This window comes from Diadema setosum, chromosome 8 (genome assembly GCF_964275005.1).
Source record: "Diadema setosum chromosome 8, eeDiaSeto1, whole genome shotgun sequence".
In the NCBI taxonomy this organism is placed as follows: Eukaryota; Metazoa; Echinodermata; class Echinoidea; order Diadematoida; family Diadematidae; genus Diadema; species Diadema setosum.
Window position 1 is genome coordinate 40322932 of NC_092692.1, and position 20385 is coordinate 40343316.

The 20385-nt window shown below is 37.5% G+C and overlaps 1 protein-coding gene across 1 annotated transcript; it reads left to right on the forward strand.

Annotated features, from left to right (window-relative positions):
* The first annotated feature begins 105 nt into the window (after positions 1-105).
* LOC140231579 (uncharacterized) lies at positions 106-19976 on the forward strand. Its single transcript, XM_072311726.1, has 5 exons — positions 106-119; positions 753-882; positions 16436-16652; positions 16988-17331; positions 19669-19976. Exons 3-5 carry the CDS (start codon positions 16470-16472, stop codon positions 19778-19780), a joined length of 639 nt encoding a protein of 212 aa, XP_072167827.1. The 5' UTR covers positions 106-119; positions 753-882; positions 16436-16469; the 3' UTR covers positions 19781-19976.
* Positions 19977-20385: the final 409 nt, after the last annotated feature.

Here is a 20385-nt window from a genome sequence, read left to right on the forward strand (position 1 = left end):
GATGATCGCTCCACATCAGAACGAACCTTCTCGCTCCATCCATGGATAGTAGCTCCATGCTCCATCCATCATCCAGTGATGTTGCCGTAGATTTGTACTGGCATTGAAGGCAGGTACAGGTGAGGGGAATCGAAACACCGCATCATCAGCGGGCGAGCGAGCGAGCGAGCAGGTTGGTTTCCAGTCGTGATTTTACCACACACATACACACACTCTTTACACCACTGCCGGTCATCAACACACACTACTCCTCATCATGAGCCTTTCTCATGTATCTGGCTCCGTTGCTTCACTTGCCGCATCACTGACCAGTTTGTCAGTAAGCCATAATAAGCTTCACCTCTCTAAAATTATCTCTTTCTCGGTGTAGGTTTCCGATCTCCCCTAACTGTTAGGACTTAGGGGTAGTAATTCAAATGAAATAGACCTTGGACTGTAGAAAAATGAGATGCTGAAATAGTTGTTGTTTGTAAGTTGTTGTGATTAGATTTAGAATAGTAACCAGTGTTAATACCACTCCAGAGCTATTTCTTCATGAGGGGATGCAAAATGAAAGTCAAAACTGGGTGGGGGACCAGATCGAATCCGAGCTTGTGACTGTGTGTTCTCATCACTATAATGTTACTAGAATTCTATTGTTACTAGGTTTCAAATCCAGCATAATTGATCAGCATGAGATCTATTAAAGGAGGTTTCCAACAAGTGTTAAGCTTTACCATTTTAGTGTTTACCCCATTCTGTTCCTATTTCAGCTGAGCTGAGGAGGTCGTGGCGGTGTTAAAACCAACTTTTATACTCTAGCTTCGGGCGTGGCAAGAAAACACCTTCAACTAACTGTTACAGAGTCAGAGGCGATACAACTTGACCGCCTGTCTGTCAAAGGTGAGTGAATTGTTCAAGGCAACAAGCTGTAGCTGTTAGACCATCACTGACCATGTATCGAGTCTAACGTTAGGTCTCCTGAATTCCTATACTCGGAATACCGGATGTATGGACGGTACTTAACCCCGGCGCAGGGCGCGCTGGTGCAGTTAGGTGGTACTATAAAATGTACTATACTTTATTATTAGATCTATTGGCATTGCCTTTGAGTTGGGATGCATTATAATTGTTCAATATTAACGTGAACAAAATGTTTAACACTGCAAAATAAAAACATGCAAGTATTAAACAAGTGATGTCTCAAACTTACAGTCTTCTTTTTTTTAAATGTAACTAGCTAGGTCTCTTTACAGTAAAACACATCTGCACAAATCATATCAAGATTCAAGAAGCATGAATTCAGAAGTGTGAATGTAAATCTACTCTTTAATGGCATTACTAAATGTTAGTGTCAATTCAAGGGGGTAAACAAAGGTGAATCTGAATTTGGGGCGCCACATACACAATTAAGTGCCTTCTAGCCAGTCCAGTTTTATGAGATGTATGGGATGGCGTGGTGGCAAAGATGGAATTCAAACTGAGGAAAAGAGTATTAACTAGGCCTACAGAGTGAACAAAGTGCATGCTTTGATTGCACTGCATCATACATTGCATGTGAATGAAGATGCACGCTGGACAATGGGAAGCAGCAATGCTATTAAGCAATCCCACAGTACACCCGTGACAGGGCTCTGCAATTATGTGCTTTGTGCACTGACAATACATGTATACCGAGAACTGAATCCTCTAATATAATGTGTGTTTCTTTCTACATGTCTGATGTTAAATTCTCAAATTCTTTAAATAACAGGGAAGTAAATAGATCAGGAAATTGTGAAAAAGGAAATAGTAGAGCAATGTTTCTCCATCTTTATAGCTTTAAACTTTATTGTTTTTGTGTACGTTATGATTTTTGTTTCTCAATATAAAAAAAAAGGTAGAAAACAAGTTAGTACATTGTACATGCTGTCCAGATGTGTCATCACATTTCAGACCTAGATACAATTATTCAAGTTCTTCATTTAACACTTTCATAAAACAACACTCTTCACTCCACAAAGACACTTGACTCATTTTACAATCATACAACCCTATACAGAGCAGCTAGAACAACAACAGCAACAACAAAAGGATATCAGTGTTGGCGAGCATTAAAGAAGTGTCTAGGGCTCAGCAGGAAGGCTGATTGCCTTCGCAGTTTGAAGTTGGGCTGTGATAACAAAATAATTCAGATTTACATATAAGGCCAAGTAAAAAAAGAAACCAGTTTCTCGTCCTCGCGCGCATCGATTTTGGCCGCCGCATCGATTTTTTTACTATTTACTATTTTCAAAATGGCGCTGAAAATACCGAGAAATTAATAATTCTCGTCCCAGCCCGCTCCCCGCCGGCATCGATTTTCAGTTGCTGAATCGACATTTTTTATATTTACTATTTTTTCGGCCGCCGAAAAAAGAAATTGACAATAATATTCACCTACCAATGGTGATGTCTCATTTCTAATTACGCCTTGCGTCCTCTACTTAGCTGTAGTACAGCTGTAGCTTCTGTAGTGCGTATGTAATAACGCATGCATTTCACACTGCTCCACAAAGCAGTCGAACTGTAGTTGGATGGGCGGGCCGCGGGCGGGCCTGGGCTGTGATGTACAGCGCACTCGGTACGTCGTGAACGCGATAGCGGCAACATTTTTGCGAACAATCGCTGATATTCCACGCGTATTTCGCGCATTGTTCGTATTTTTCCCCGTTTCTCATATTTTAGGCGGATGAATTGTACTGTACAAATGCTTGTGAGGATTGTATGGAGTTTGTATACATTTTCCTGTCATTGTGACTATGTGCATGTGCGTGCAGTGTCGTAAGGTACGGTAATGCAGTGGCCGTGCCGCACCGTTTATTGGCAAAGTGTGCGTGTCTGTAGCTGTGTAGAGGCCCGTACACTCTGCTCTGTAACGTTGCATCTGACGGAGATGTATTGTTATATTTTGAAGATAAAATGAATGCGCTTTTCCAGCAAATGTAGAATTATTAAATGGGTGTATCTACAAAATAAATAACTTTTCCACGGATTCTGGTTTGTCTCGTATTTCTGCGGGATACTTTTCTTTACGATGTAAATTCACGGACACGGCCGTGAGTCGTATCATCTGTAGTGTGGTATACAATCATTCATCATCCAAATGAGGAGTGATTATCAAATGTCTTTTTAGAACATGAAGAAACATCTTTAAATGTTTAATGCTATAATGCCATATCAGTATCATTTTGACATCCATCTGCAATTGTACAAGCCAGTTTCCAGTTGAATGTGCTACAATTGTACTGTGAAGAAATGCAGATACATACCAGCTGTGTGGACACAAAAAGTCACAAACACCAATGATAAATAAAGCAGTGTTTTGAATATCATGGAATTTATTTCAGTCGTACATTTGTTGAAAGACATGTTTTATACCTGTTTCAATTAATAGCACAATACATCAGAATTGCAAGTACACTGGTATCAGAAATGCCATTACAACACTAAATACCAGTTTTAAGATGGTCATTTTCCCTTGACATCTGTAGTGGAAAGAAAAAGCAAATGTATTTCTGCATGCATGTAGTTTCATTTCAAGTATGGTACATATATATATTTGTTTGAAAATGCACAGAGTGCAGGCAAGACATACACTTGGGACCTGGTCTCTCATAACACAGCTACCAGAGTGATATTTCATTTCATAAATTGGATATAGAAAATAGTAAAGCCCTCTCTCGTTACCTTTCTCAGAATTACCGGACGAGAAACACATATTACTTTCATTTTGACAATCTTCGAAAAAATAGTAAGATATCAAATAGTAAGGACCTCCCTCATCGCCTTGCTCAAAAAACCCGGACGAGAAACTACTTTCTTTTTTTACTTGGCCTAATGCATGCAAAAACACACACTCAAATGATGAGGTAATACATCACTTTTAATACTTTGTACATGTAAGGTCAATCCAAGTTATATTTAATACAACTTATCTTTCTTCTTGAATTGATTCAATGACGTGATACAATAGTTCTTATTGTACATGTGGCATATCATTTCATACCCAGTGACCTCTACAGAAGACAGAATTTTTTAGCATAGAGGTATGTCGACTGAAGGGAGATGATAATTTGGAGAATATCTTGTATTATGATTATGGATGGACCAATTTAAAGTGAAATATCCTTGCAGAGGAGTAGGGAAGAGCATCAAGCCATTATATTGTAAAAGTGGACATTTTCGGGCGACTAATTTTTCGCGCTCGGCCCGAAAGGAAGGGTTTCGCATACTTTTAATTCCGCAGAATCGTGGTAGTAAGTAAAGGAACATACAATGTATGGCATGCAAAAATAATTGCATGCTTTTATTTTTGTTATAGTTTCTGGTTGCATGAAATACACAAAAATTTTAATACCACGAAAATTTTCACTTTTACAGTACAGTGTTTTATGTGTGATTTCAAAAGCGTCACTCATATATGCTCTTGTACTTAAAAATATGTCAAGCTTCCATCCATGATTTCAAATGAAAGGCATCAAGAGATTGGCACCAGAACTTTGCCAGATCTGCAAAGGCATTCCACTCTTTTTGTTTCTAAGAATGATTTTTAGGTGGAGAGTTACAGCAGTCAACTTTAGGGTGACTGATTGTCTGCTAGTGTCCAGAATTTAATCTGAGATAGTCTGTCCAGTCATTATCAAGAAGATTGTTTCCAAGCACATCTCATACCTCATATTTCTCTGGCTTTCAAGCGTGTACACTAAACATGGATGATCTCAGTAGAGAGTTCAGTAGACTTCAACCAAAGTTCATAGCCACTCAGAACAGGAGCAGTCATCACCAAAGTGATTTTCACCCAAGGAATTGTGCAATTTAACTTTCACTAAAATCTTCCACACATTGTGGGAAACCATGCTTGAAATAAGACATGTAGCAAGCTTTCCTTGTGTATTAAGATCATGATACAGATGCCACATACGTAACATGTTTGGAAAGTTTCAGTGATTGAATGTCACTATTGTCAGCAAATTCTGTAAAGTCTTAGTATTCAGGACTTTCAGGTACTTTGATGAAAATGCTGAGAAAATGTGTAGTCTTTGGGCATACTTACTGCACTTTCCATAGCAAATGGTTTCAGGCTAGACAGTACATTAATTCACTATACAAATTCACATTTGTGCACAATGCGTGACTGTATCTAATGCCTACCAAATGTCCTTAAAGGAATACTTGATTGACATTGTTGTAGTGAAACACAACAGTGCATTTGTCTGATTGATCTGTCAGGCATCTTCTTGTCAATTGTTTTCTTGTGGTCTTTCTTTCTTTCTTTCTATTTTTCTTTTTTTTTTCGGCAACAGGACCTTACTGCATTTTATAGTTTTAGCAAAAACTTTTCTGGGTTGTGTAAAATTTGAAATATTAGCATAATGGGATGAAAAAGAGATAAAGTCTGGTTTTATGCCACAGTAGTTTTGGAATGTTTACTTTTCAGACACCTTGCCTTATTATTACCCAGACTGCTTTTCTAAGTGAAACAAAATCTTTTTCACACATTAAGCTATGTAATTTATTTGCATATTAGACCTTTATTTCGTTAACTACTTGAAGGACAAGTTCATCTTAAATGTATGTGCGGTGTGGATTGAGTGAATGCAGCAATATTGATTGAACACATCAATGAGAGATTGAGGAAAATCAGACAATCCATTCAAAAGTTATGAATTTTTGAAGTTTCAGTGCCACCTTTGTTAACGGTTGATGATCAAGATGACTACTGTGCTACAGTTTGTGATGCCAGTCATGTCACATGTATGCGTAGAACAATTCAAAGATGTCACATGTGCATAAAACGAATCTTTAAATGAAATACCGGTATAAAGAGAATTTTTCAAAATGTATATATTTTTTTTTTTTATTTCAAAAGCTCTAGACAAGTCAAGTGCTCTTTTAGTATGAGAGAAAAGTGAAAATATCTTAAATTTTCTTTGTATATTTTCTTATTCTTATGCATGTGACATCACAAACTGTAGTACCCTACTGGTGGTTCTCTCATCTAGTGATAGTGGCACTGAAAATGCATAACTTTTGAACTGATTGTATGATTTTCCTCAAACTTTCGTAACAATTATGATGTGTTCTGCCTTCACTCAATCCATATACATGTATGTATATCAGGTGAACTTGTCATTAATAATGGACTGTGTATTTTGCTCACAGGTTTAAATGGAGCGGATGGCATCAGAACTCATGGTAGTCAGTACAAGTATGTTATGAAAGTTACTGTTAATGGCTCTGTAAAATCAGAATGTTGGGGCAGAGCAAATGTGTTTAATAAAATGAAATAATACAAGTGTGGTCAATGCATACAATGTCAATTGTACACATATGCCCCATAACTTGTTAATTGACCAAGTGCTGTAAGCAAATTGGAATTCTGCCAGAATATATGTGTACATAATTGTTGTATGGAGAAGTCCTCGCAGGTTTTCAACAAAGTACATTTTAAGCAGGTTACTAAAACACAGAACTGTTTTGGAAATATGGTTATTAATTTTCCCTGAAAGCTGCTGAATAATTTCATAAATCAATATTTGTAAGAGATTCATCTTCTTCTTTTTTCCATACATTGCATCATACATGTAACATTGCATGCAGTCAGTTTAAAATAATCCTTTAATACTCTTTTTGTCACCAATTATGAGATCATTCCAACAGTTGTTCTTATTTTATTTATGGGTATTTTACCATGTGTTGTTCCCTCTCCTTCCAATCTGTACTATGTCTGTATCATACTTGCCAACTCTACCACTTTGGGCGGTAGACTACCGCTTTTTAGAGGTTTTGACCGGCTACCGATTTTCTCTTCTGATCTACCGATTTTGTAGCAAACCTACCATAAAATGAAATAGAAGTCATATTTTCCCTTCACTGTGCGTTGATTCCCTAAAATAAGCTAGTAATTAGAATACTAATGATAATTTCATGGAACTCGTTCCTCAAAAACGCCGTATTCAGCCTTCTAATATGCACACATGTATGCACACTGCAGTGGCACACTACTAGTACTAGTCTCTATCCATAGAGCTGCATTATGTCTCTATATATCTACGTGCGTGCAAGACTTACTGTACACGTGTACGTGTAGCTAGAACCACACATAATAATTGTACATAGTAATGTTTTGGTAGCTCACGTGTGCGTGGTGCGGCCGATGCGGCATACGGTGTGGCATGATCACCAAACTCTTAAAGATCCCAGTCGGCCGTGTACGTACAATATACGTGATTGAATTAAACGTACATGTATTTTCATATCTAACTTGTGATAACAATATGTTTGATTACTTTTTCACATAATATGCTTAGCCTACAAAAATTATTTACCAATACAGTGTATTTCTGATTTTATTTTTGTATGCATAGTCTACAAAATAGTTTATAGATTAACATGTATAATATCAATATCAACAACCCTTTGAAAAGGTTAAAAAGCATGCACCAAATCTCATAATATATTCTGATATTGAAAAACAAAAAAAGTCCACACCGCGGGAGGGGGGACACCCCCCTCCCCCCCCCCCTCGCGCGCAAGCGCGCTTGGGCTTGGTCGCTTCGCTCCCTCGCAAAATCTACCTCTTCAGGATTTCAAAATGTTGGCAAGTATGCTTTATGTGAGCTGTCTGTAAGAGATACAATGTAGAGCAGTCTCTGTGTATGAGAAACAATCTGGTAATAACACATTGATGACAGGTTGCCAGGCCTTAGCTCACTCCTGCATGCTTGACTGTGTTAAATTTAGCTGCGCTGACAGATGAGCAAAACATGGACATTCCTCAGGGGCATGGCGTTGAGCTAGAGAACCGGACTCAAGAGAGATTAATGTCTGTCTTCAGATTGTGCGCAAAATTGCATTGGATGATGCCTGCCTGATACAACAATTAGAAGCTGCATTGTGTAATGTGAAGTTTGGATGATACGTGTACATGTACGCAACATGTACGATGTAAGACTGTCAGTGTGTTTCCATGGGTGATGGAAAAATCTCTCTTCTGAGTGCACTTTAAATTTATGGCAAGGATCTCTCAAGTGGTATTCTTCATCTTATTGTTTGCTTTCCTACATATAGTGTAATGCATGGATCAAAATAAATCCCAATCATGGCACATTAATAAAAAATGTACACATTTTTGTTGATTTCATTACTAATGCAGGTTCCATTGATTTCCTCTTAAAACAAAATTCCACATGAAAGGTAGCATTGCAGTGTACATGCCATTGTTGCAGCTGTGTTTTGAAGTACCCCACCATACCTGTTTGTGTTTCTAATACAGAAAAGAGTGAATGATTTTGGTATGATTCTTCCAGATATACATGGAAATCATGTTACTGTGTGATCAAGTTCGAGGTACAAACATGTCGAAGTTCCATTTTTGATTAAAGACAACAAAATCTTTCAACTATTCAATGTGTCCAGAACATCTAAAGCTATATTTGTAAACGTGTACAGGATGAACATGGAGACTACTAAAAGACTACTACTACTAGAAATGAGAATCATGTGAAGCATCTGTTTCTTCTGCAAGATTTAGACCATAACATGTACCAGAATACTGTATGTAACGCCGTATATTTAGCAAGTCTAATTTTTCATGAAATTGGGACTTCTGGACAGTTTCGCGAGTGGTTGAATTCTCGATCATTGACTGCAGTAATGAACAGAAAAATGCATGCATGCACACTGAGTTCATATTGAGATGAGAGTTAATAATTTCGCATGTTGTTATATTTGTGAATAGCCCCTGACTCGCAAACGAAATTTGCAAAAACAAAACCTTGTGAAATGGCATATCGTAAGTACTAGTTTCACATCCTCTGTAGATAAGCTTTGCTCTCAGCTACACATATCTAATGTACAATGTAAAGGCTTCATGTGCGAGATAGATGCCTTACATTTTACAGCTTAGGGGTCAACATCAACTGAAAAGGGTAGATGACGACTGAGCATTGAAGTCTTTCTTTTTTGTATTGTGTGTGTTTGTGTGTGTGTGTCTGTGTGTGTGTCTGTGTGTGTTAATTTATTTGTATTTGTTTCGTATCTTACAGAATGTGCATTTCGCATGACATGATCTGCATAATATTGTGCTCTTTAAAACTAGTGACAGTAGCATCCCATGAAACATGCACTGCATGTTTCTTCCCAAATGGAATTGGGAAGCATTCTTATCAAGCAGTGTAAATTACTGGCAACCATAAAATTCTGCCCATTCAGCATACCATGTGCAACACTGTACCATGCTGAAATTAGGGATGCTATGCCATGCAAGATACCTCCCCTGTGATAGATTGTGCAGAGAAGAAGATGATGTCTTCAGCATGAAACTGTGCAACCTCATCAATTGGTGATTGTACACCAAGGAAAGATTGACAATCGAGGCAGTGAAGCTGTGTGTATGCCTTGCACAGCTACATTACTGTAATTTGACATGTAATTGGACAAATATCAAGAAGGGTGCAACACTATACGAATACCAACAAGTTATTTAGCATGGAATTTAAAGGTACTGTTTACCATCGGAGGTATATAAAAACTGTTCAAGCGATCACATTTGATGCATAGGTCAGCTGTATCACAAAACATTGCACCATGGATATTAAAATTTTGCAATAAAGTCTAAAATATAAGGAGATACAACTATTTTTCTCAATAAACCATAACTGTAGCTGGTTTGTTCTAGAAACAATTTTATTATATAATTATTGTTCACGTTTTGTATACATTACATTGATTACAATACTGATTAACGTTCTTACATTTCTTTGTTTCTATCCCTAACTCACATGTTATAACTGTTTTGAAGCATGAAAGCTTGGTTTTTGTTTCATCTGCAAATGGTAAAGAATGCCTTTAATGAGATTTGTTGTGGAATGGTAAACTTTTGTTATGCATCAAATGTTTTTTTAAGTATTTCAATTTGCTAGTGTAGTTATCCAAAATTGATTTTGTGTGATATCACAAGCATTTGACCGTTCATCAAAAGATATTCTAACATGGCTTTATTCAAAATCAATGAAATATGAATTATAGAATAGATTCCTTCAAATATCTAGAAAAAATGTTTTGATAAATGATAATTTTGTTTTGGTTGTTGTCTTATGAATATTCCTTATTGCAACAGATTTAAAATTCTTCAGAAAGCAATGCAATCATTTTATGACCTGGAAAAGCTTGATGATTTTTTTTTTTCATAATCATATTGTATGAATCACTGATATTCAAGCTATAGGGGGAACTTGTAAATAGCAGGAGTTGCCGCAGTTCAGTCTCTCAGTGTATTTAAACTGCTTCAATTTTATCCATTTCCTCTATAAAGCAGAGCTCTTTCTGAGACAAGAATCTCTTTACTGTAAAAGTGGAAATTTTCATGTCGTTGAAATTTTCACGCATTTCGCGCAACCAGAGCCTAACGTGAAAATAAAAGCATGCAAATATTTATGCGTGCCATACATGTCCAAGTAGTTGATGCCTTGATTCCGCGGAATTAAAAACACGCGAAACTCTTCTTACCCGGCGAAGCGCGAAAAATTAGTCGCACGAAAATATCTACTTTTCCAGTACCGTTCTGTACCTAATACTAAATGGAACTATGACCCATGAAAATGCTGCATGAGTCATTTCTTAGATGGGAATGGCCATTTCTGATGAGTTTGATATAAACTGTGAAATCCTCATTCAATATATGATGTAACAGGATTAAAAAAAGTCAAATCCCATTTTAATAGTACACAGTATTCATTGTACAGTAGAGTGGAACAGTGCTGTGCTAGCTAGGAAGCCATTCATTATACCATTGCTGCAGCTGGTGTGTGTGTACAATACATGTATCTCACTCGGGGCTTGCTGTATACATTGTACATAGCGTCGTCGCTCCCCCAAGGCTGTAGTGAGTGTATCTACATCATCTCCTACTGTGAATTACATCAGCGTGAAAGAGATGATTGATGGACAGTTTACTAGGTGTGTGAGCAGCTAAGAGGTCGTTTGAGCGAGGCAGGGCTGACAGTTTAGTACCTATACATGTAGCAAGGGATAGCATTCATGAGAGAGCAGTAGAGAGTAATCTGTCATTAATTTGATGCAGTAGAGTCAATACTGACTTGACAATAAACATGCTTAAAGGGTGTGTACAGTTCTGGTTGGGGTGAGGATTTAGCTTTTAACGTCTTGCGAGATATTCTGAAACCACTCTATGAGATGTCAAAGAGCATGCAATTCTAAGGGGTATCAAAAGTTTATTTGATGAAAATTGGTTTTGAAATGGCTGAGATATCCAAAAACAAGGTGAAACAAAGAGATCCTAATAAAAGGCGTGGCCTGTTGCCTTTTATTATTATCACTTTTTTTTTTGTATCTCAGCCATATGAAAACCAATTTTCATCAAATAAACATTGCATCCTTCTTAAAATCACATGCTCTTTCATATTTCATAAGAGGTTTCTCATTATCTCACTTAGGAATGTTATAAACCTGAATCCCCACCTCAACCAGTACTGTACAGTGCCTTTAAAGCTGCACATACAGTGTGCATACAATACTGTATACACCATTTTGCTTGTTTCAAACACAAGGTACATAATGTTCTTTTCAAAGGTTTGATTGTTCCCAGAGCTTCTGTGTCTCCCTCATACTGTACATATAGTGAAAGTTGCTCTCTGAAAATTTGGGTGTATTTTACGCCCTTAAAAGGGAATGATATCTAGAAAATACTGAGTAATGGATTTAGGAATTTCTTTTGCCTACAATGAGATGTATGTAATAGACAAAACTGGTACATGTACATCCCCTTTAAAGGCATAATTTACGATTAGCAGATGAAACAAAAACCCAGCATTAGTGCTTCAAAACAGTTCTGAAATGTGAGTTAGGGATAGGAACAACCAATGTAAAAATTTGAACCAGTATAATCGATATTAAGTATTGTTAAATATACAAAACTATGTGAACAATTTTATTTAGTTATAATGAAAATGTTTCCAGACTAAACCATCCAGACAGTTATGATTTAATGAGAAAAATAGTGATATCTCCTTATATTTCAGGCTTTATTGCAAAGTTTTTATATGGTACAATGTTTTGTGATACAACTGACATCACATGCGTCAACAGTGATATCTTGAACATTTTTTTTTCATTTCAGTCATTGCTCCCAAAAGTAAACAAGACCTTAAAGGTAGGGTATTAGTGGTATGTTGAAGAGAGTATCATTTTAGAAACTCCCATAAAGTATTGAAAGTGGAAGGTAGCATTTAGTACATTTTTATTGACCGTTAGATTTTGAATTGAATTTTTTTTCGGGGCTCACCGTAAATTCCAGTACATTACTAGGCTACCTTTGCAGACCCATGTACTGCATGTGTGTCCATCATGTATATTTTGTGAAGAAAGTTCATCAAAACTTTTCTATATACATTCTTGCCACACACTCTATATGTTATTACATCAGCTCTTATACTTTTAGATTTGTGTTTATAGATAAAAAATACAGAAGACTGCAACAAAAAGGCTTAAGTGTGGCTGACACACAGAACTACTGAGTAGTTGAGTTTTGTGCATTATTCAAATTGTAGATAACTATTGACTTCCAAATTTCTCAGCAGTGGCCTAAACAAATCCCCTGAGGTTCATATTTAATGTTTTGCTGCATTTTGGGAGGTCTGTAAAAGGTATCCCCTACCTTTAAAAGCTCTTTCGAACCTCCTTGATTTTTTGGTGTTTGACTGTTTGACTGGAGCTCTTTAATTGTTCTGTTTGTTGTTATTACCACGCCTTTTAAGAAGCATCAGTGTCTGTATCTGAGGATGTATGGATAGTCTGATATTGTGTGTGTGTGTGTGTGTTTGTGTGTGTGTGTGTGTGTGTGTGTGTGAGATAAATGACATGGCAGCGATTAAAGGGATGGTACAGTATTGGTGGAGATGAGAATTGGGCTTTTAAGTTTTTTGCGAGATACCAAGAAAACACTTATGAAATAGTACAGAGCATACAATTTTAAGAGGAATTCAAACTTTATTTGATGAAAATCGGGTTTGGAATGACTGAAACACCCAAAAACAAAGTAAAACAAAACTATCGTAATAAAATGTGGGTCCCACACTTTATTAGAATCACTCTGTTTTGGATATCTCAGCCAGTTCAAAACCAATTTTCGTCAAATAAATGTTGAATTCCACATGGAATTACATGCTCTTTCATATTTCATAAGAGGTTTCTCATTATCTCACCAAAAAATGTTACAAACCTGAAATTAGGTCTCAACCAAAACTATATGATCCGTTTGAACACATTTAAAATTTGAGTGGAATATTAAGGCTAAATCATTTCTTTGTTTTTAAATAGGATACAGTGGCGGATCCTGAGGGCGCACACCAGGCACGCGCCCCCTCTTAATTTGTTGTTAAAACAAAACAAAAAAGAAAAGAAAAGAAAAAGAAAAAATAAGATGAAACCCGGAAGTGGCACCAGAAATATTGTTTGCCCCCCCCCCCCCCTTTACAGAATTCCTGGATCCGCCCCTGAGATACATCAGTGCTACGATGTAGGTGGTAGTCAGGTGATGAATCGGTGTTCCTACAGAATGATCCATGATCCACAGAGTTGATACAAACTGTAGGCCTATGCCATTGGGGGAGATTGAATGCAAATCACAAAATATGAGATGTATTTAAGGTATTCTCAACAAAATACAATTTTAAACCTGTGGGTTAGAACACTATGTATTCCTGACAACAAAATTTATATAAGTTATATCCTATGGGATATTCAAAATACTTTGATGTAATATTTTGACTCAAAGTTTTCATGTTGCCAGTTTTGCAGTCTCATCACCAACAAATTAATAGCCTGCTCTTCAATTATTGTAGCTACCTGTAGCTATCCATTTGTGTTTACTGCAAGCTGTTTTACTTGCCATCTCATGCACAGAATGCCAACCCAGATTAAAATATGTGCCCTAAATTGAATGCTCTTCTTCCATCATGGAAAAACATTCCAAGATTTTTTGCCAAACCTGGGAAATTTTTACAATTGATCTGCTATCATGTGATTAAGGGTGCATTTATCAACTCACTTCTGGTGTAGAATTAAGGTTTCCAACAACTTTCAGGGAGATGTAGACAGATGATACACCTGTAAATGCAAAACATTTTTGATTTAATGCAAAGCATTTTTTGTCCCCGCCGAACGAGTTCGAGCAGGGGACTATGAAACGGGCTCCGTACGTGTGTGTGTCCGTCCGTCCGTGTGTCCGTCCGTGTGTCCGTCCGTGTGTCCGTGTGTGATCAAAATCTTCAATTTGCTACTTCTCTGTCATTTATGAGCCAATTTTGATTCTGTTTGCTTTATATGATAGCACTACATGGGAGCTTTGAAACTTCTACACAGAATTTCAGTCATGACCTTTGACCTTGACCTTTGACCTATATTGTACATTTTGCTACAAAATGCTACTCCTTCGCCATTTCTAACCCGATTTCGATTCCGTTTGCTTTATATGATGGCACTAGGTGAGGGCTTCAAAACTTCTACACAGAATTTTGACCTTTGACTTCTTTGACCTTTGACCTTGATTTTTGACCTATATTGTACATTTTGCTACAAAATGCTACTCCTTCGCCATTTCTAACCCGATTTCAATTCCGTTTGCTTTATGTGATGGCACTAGGTGAGGGCTTCAAAACTTCTACACAGAATTTTGACCTTTGCCTTCTTTGACCTTTGACCTTGATTTTTGTCCTATATGTATACATTTTGCTACAAAATGCTACTCCTTCGCCATTTCTAACCCGATTTCGATTCCGTTTGCTTTATGTGATGGCACTAGGTGAGGGCTTCAAAACTTCTACACAGAATTTTGACCTTTGCCTTCTTTGACCTTTGACCTTGATTTTTGACCTATATTGTACATTTTGCTACAAAATGCTACTCCTTCGCCATTTCTAACCCGATTTCGATTCCGTTTGCTTTATGTGATGGCACTAGGTGAGGGCTTCAAAACTTCTACACATAATTTTGACCTTTGCCTTCTTTGACCTTTGACCTTGATTTTTGACCTATATTGTACATTGGCTACAAAATGCTACTCCTTCGCCATTTCTAACCCGATTTCGATTCCGTTTGCTTTATGTGATGGCACTAGGTGAGGGCTTCAAAACTTCTACACAGAATTTTGACCTTTGACTTCTTTGACCTTTGACCTTGATTTTTGACCTATATTGTACATTGGCTACAAAATGCTACTCCTTCGCCATTTCTAACCCGATTTCGATTCCGTTTGCTTTATGTGATGGCACTAGGTGAGGGCTTCAAAACTTCTACACAGAATTTTGACCTTTGACTTCTTTGACCTTTGACCTTGATTTTTGACCTGTATTGTACATTGGCTATAAAATGCTACTCCTTCGCCATTTCTAACCCGATTTCGATTCCGTTTGCTTTATGTGATGGCACTAGGTGAGGGCTTCAAAACTTTTACACAGAATTTTGACCTTTGACTTCTTTGACCGTTGACCATGATTTTTTACCTATATTGCACATTTTGCTACAAAATGCTACTTCCGGCGGGGACATATATTGCGCACCGCGTAATTTCTACTTTTCCTTGTTATTATGGGGTTAGAAACACTTCTTCGAAAGTCTGAAAAAAGTGTGATTGCAAATTTGCTTGAGCCAGAAAATGAGGATGATAAATATATGCAAAGTCATTTTGAAATGCATGTGTAACTTGGACCTCTCCACCCAAACCACTGCCAAGTACTTGAGTACATGATCTGCGTTTCTCAGGTCAAAGTGCACAGTGGAACTGTGCATTGACAAACTCAATGTCCTCCCTTTTGACATGGTATATGACAGAGACCTGATTATTGCAACAACTAGAGCTCCAAAAGGCCTCTGCAAATACTGTTTGATAGTGGATATTGCAACATGTTTCATACATGGAAAGGTGATAAACACAGCTCATGTCTATCCACTTGCCTATGTAATGTTTGACTAAACCATGTAATATTTCAAGTTGTGTCACAATGATGTGAAGAAATTGTTTCTGGGGTACAGTGTATAATTCAACCCGGGATAGCATGGGTAAATCCTGCAAGATAACCCAGTCTGAAGTCGTCTTCACTTTGTATGTACAGAGCAAAAATATGATGGATCTTCATTCTCAGTCATTTTCTGTCATTACCGTAGAGATCAGAATCTAATGCTTGTTTTGTATTGTAATGAAAAATACTTTAGCTTGATAGCTCCTTTGCCTTGTTTTCAAGATTGAAAACTTATGTGACTTAGATGCTAATTTATCCTTATGTGACTTTCCATTGATCGTGCTCTCCCATGTTAATTGAAAGAAAGTCAGCTGCATACATGTACATGTTGCATACAGTGTCCACATGAATTATTAATAAGGGCATCTTCCTCTTTCTCTGTTGTTGTCCCTCTGTAGGTGATGTGTGGTCATCATTATCAAAGGTGAAGCCATGGAGGAATCATCAAGGAGAGCCTTAGTAACTGATGTCCAGTTTTATATAACAGCTGCCCTGGTCACTCTATTAGCCATTGTCATCTCCTTCAAGTGGGTATACAGGAAGACCAAGCAGCCAAAGACTTCACCAGCAAAACACAATGTCTGCCCTGTGCATCATACAGGAAGTAGCACACAGGTAATAATATTTTCAGTATCAATCTATTTGTCTGTTTTTCTCTGTTATCTTGTATTTAACTTCAATGCAGTCATTGTAGGTAACTGCACATGTGTTGTCCTCTATTACTGCCGTATCACCGCTGCTATTATTTCCTTTCAAGACCAATGTCTTCCATGAGCCATGGAGACTAACTTCTTGCCTGGTCATTTGGTTGAGGTATGAGAAAGACTATCAAACTGTCTGTCTGACAGTAAAGAAGGTATCCACACTTGCCTAATAATGTAAACATTTCATTCTGCAATCAAAATGCATTGAAGTGAACTTAAAGTCTGATCTGTGTTGTTTGGTTGCAGTCTGTCACCGAGGACAAGTCACAACAGGTAACAGCAGGGGATGGTGATGGGAGCTGTCGTTACCATGGAGACAGCATCCCAGAGGAGGAGGAGGAGGGGGAGGGGGAGGAGGAGGTGGATATTGGGGACATTGGAGATGTGCTTATCAATCATGAGGATATCAAGCCGGTCAGTGCCTCCCAGACCGAGGCCTTGATTGACCAGATGGAGGAGGACAAAGGAGCGGGAGGAGAAGAGAGTACGAGTAGCAGAGAGCAGCATCTAGCTGGGCCTCAGAAAACCAAGAAACTTGTTGAGGAGGTTTCCCGCATGATGTCAGATGAACAGAAACAGGAGGAGAGAAGGTGGGTGAAAATTTTGTAATATCTTCTGCATGGCTGATATGTAACATCACTTCAAGTGTCATGTGATTGTGTTTAAACAAATTTATTGCATTGAAAATAAAAATTATATCAACAAAGTAACTCTAAGATCAGTAGGCATTACAGTAGGTGGAATTTGGTGTACAGTTATATGCAACATGCCAAAGGGTGCAGCACAAGTCTACACTGGAATTCATTGATGATATGGAACTGGTCTGAGAAGTCAGTGGTTTCTGAAAACGAGCTGGAATATTTTTGATAAGATAGTAAAGCAAAAGAGACAAAGCATTCTTGGATCTACACTGTGATACAATTGTATATTCACTTGTAATAAAAGTCCACGTGTTCATATATAAATTGTGTGACAAAAACATCTTTAATGTACAAGTTCTCATATCAGATTTTTTCAAAAGCAAGTAATATCTGAAATATATTGCCGAGCAGTGCTTCTAGTGACATCTTTACATGACGTTGGTTCAAATTGTGATAAATTGAAGTAAGAAATATTCTTACATTATGGGCAGTATACAGTTTCTTGTTGCCGTAAGCATACTGATAAAAAAATAATCAAATTCTAATAGAACTTAACACTTGTAGGTGACCTTTAGATATTTTAGTACAAGATACACGCTTCTATGTTTTTCAAGTTTTTGATGAAGTGTTCTAATAGCAGCACATTATGAGTTCCTGTCAGCTTGTTGTAAACATGTGACAATCCTATTAAGTAGTCAGGATATTGTTTTTTAAGTATTTGCTCTTTATGAGGTAGATGGACTGCTGCTATGTAACTACATCATTATGGGGGGAAAAATGTCGCTGGGTAATGCACATTTGTGACCTCATCTTTGCCTGTCTGTTATGTTGTAATTGAGTGTGTGTGGCAGGGGCTCAATATATCACTCAGGGGACAAAATGGCATGAAGTTCTTTTATTCAGCTGCAAAATGCAACCATGGCTGTTCGCCTTTTTTGTTGTTTTTGTATGTTTGTAGCAGCAGTGCATTATGGATTATGCTTGATTGGTATTATTTTTGGAGTAAATCATACCAAAATCAATGAGATTTCCTTACAGTTACATGTAACTATTTGCTCACAATATGTTCTGGGCCCTTTCACACAAAAAGATGCAATCAAACACAAGTCAGAAAATGAAGCATAAGTCAGGATCAGCCAACCTGATCAGAAATATGTATTCAGAGACTTTTATGTTAATTGTCTGGCTTACAGTCTATGTGTGATCACAACTTTTATGCAACAATTCAGGCCCTGACAGCAGTGAGGTAGGATCACCAAATTTACACATCAGTTGCATCTCCTGAAGATGCAGGTCTAGTTTAAAAATGGGTTTATTGGATAAAGTTCCAATACATGCAACCTTGCTTAAGTCGACTTTGCGTAAGTCGAATAGTCGTCGAAGTCAAAGGTCTTTTCAAGTCCCCTTCTCTTATTCTATCAATTTTAATCCCTCGTAAGTCGAAGCTATTTCTTTGGTCCAAATAGATTTGACTTAGGCAAGGTTGACTGTATTGAGGCCTACTCAACTTTCTGTGATAAAAAAAAAAAAAAAAGCAGCCACAAACAAGAAGTCACTGTGATTGCAAACACTACAACTACAACTACATCTGAAGGTCCACCTGGTATGTCAAATTAAGATATGGGTGAAGTTTGGCCAAAATGAGAGGTCAAAATCAGGGAACTTTTCCTGGAAGGCACTGTAACAGCATTAAAGGGACTGTACAGTACTGGTTGAGGTGGGGATTCATGTTTTGAACATTCCTAAGCGAGATAATGAAAAGCCTCGTATGAAATATGAAAGAGCATGTAATTTTAAGAAGGATTCAATGTTTATTTGATGAAAATTGGTTTTCAAATGGCTGAGATATCCAAAAAAGTGCTAATAATAAAAGGCGACATGCCACAACTTTATTAGGATCTCTTTGTTTCACCTTGTTTTTGGATATCTCAGCCATTTCAAAACCGATTTTCATCGAATAAACTTTTGATACCCCTTAGAACTGCATGCTCTTTGACATCTCTTGACATTTCTGAATATCTCGCAAAACGTTAAAAGCTAAATCCTCACCTCGACCAGAACTGTACACACCCTTTAACTTTGTGCAATTATAAGACAAAGAAAAAGGTGAATTCACATCATATAGGTGTCTTCTTGAGACTCAAGTAGTGTTGATTATGGACAACTCAGCAATACTTTCATATAAACAACCTGTCTCTGCAGTCATTTGCACCTCATTGTCATTCTATGCAACCTATTTTCTGATTTTAACAAATTTGTCATGTTTATTTGCATTCCGTCATCCAGAATTCAGTCAGAACAGCTGGAAGCCATCTTCAAGCTGGTCCAGGAACAAAGTGACACATTTGGCATCAACTCTCTCCAAGACATCCAGGACCAATTCAAGCTTTATGCCTAGGACTAAGTATGTGTGTAGACCAATCTACACTGATAGACCAAGCTGCATTCCAGGTAACTTTCACACTCACCAGCAGGTCAACTGTAGTCTCTTTTTCAGACACCTCCTCATCTCAAATGAATTCCACCCAGCTGTATATGATGCAAGCAAAGTTTGGCATTCTTCAATATGTGTGGTAAGACATCTTTAGTTATGTTCAAATGGTGGTCCTTAACTTTGAGGATAAGCTCATAGTTAAGTATGGGGCGCCAAGTGCTGCATGGTCTCTTTTTTTTTTTTTTCGTTGACAAGTGGCAACATCAAGTTTGTCGACGAAATGACAAGTTTGTCACAAGATGACAGTTTGGTGAATGAAATAACAGTTTTGTCTCAAAATTTGGTCACAAAATTGACATTGTATACTAGTAAATGAACAAACTGTTTCATCACGAAATTGTCATTTTGTGACGAATGCGACACTTGCTTCCCCAAACTTAACTACGAGCTTATTCTCGAAGTTTAGTATCACCATCTGAACGTTACTAGACTGTCTCTGGTGAATTTATGGAGGGTAGACAAGACAAGAGAATGTTGCATAGTGATAGAGTGTGAGCCCTTGGCAATAA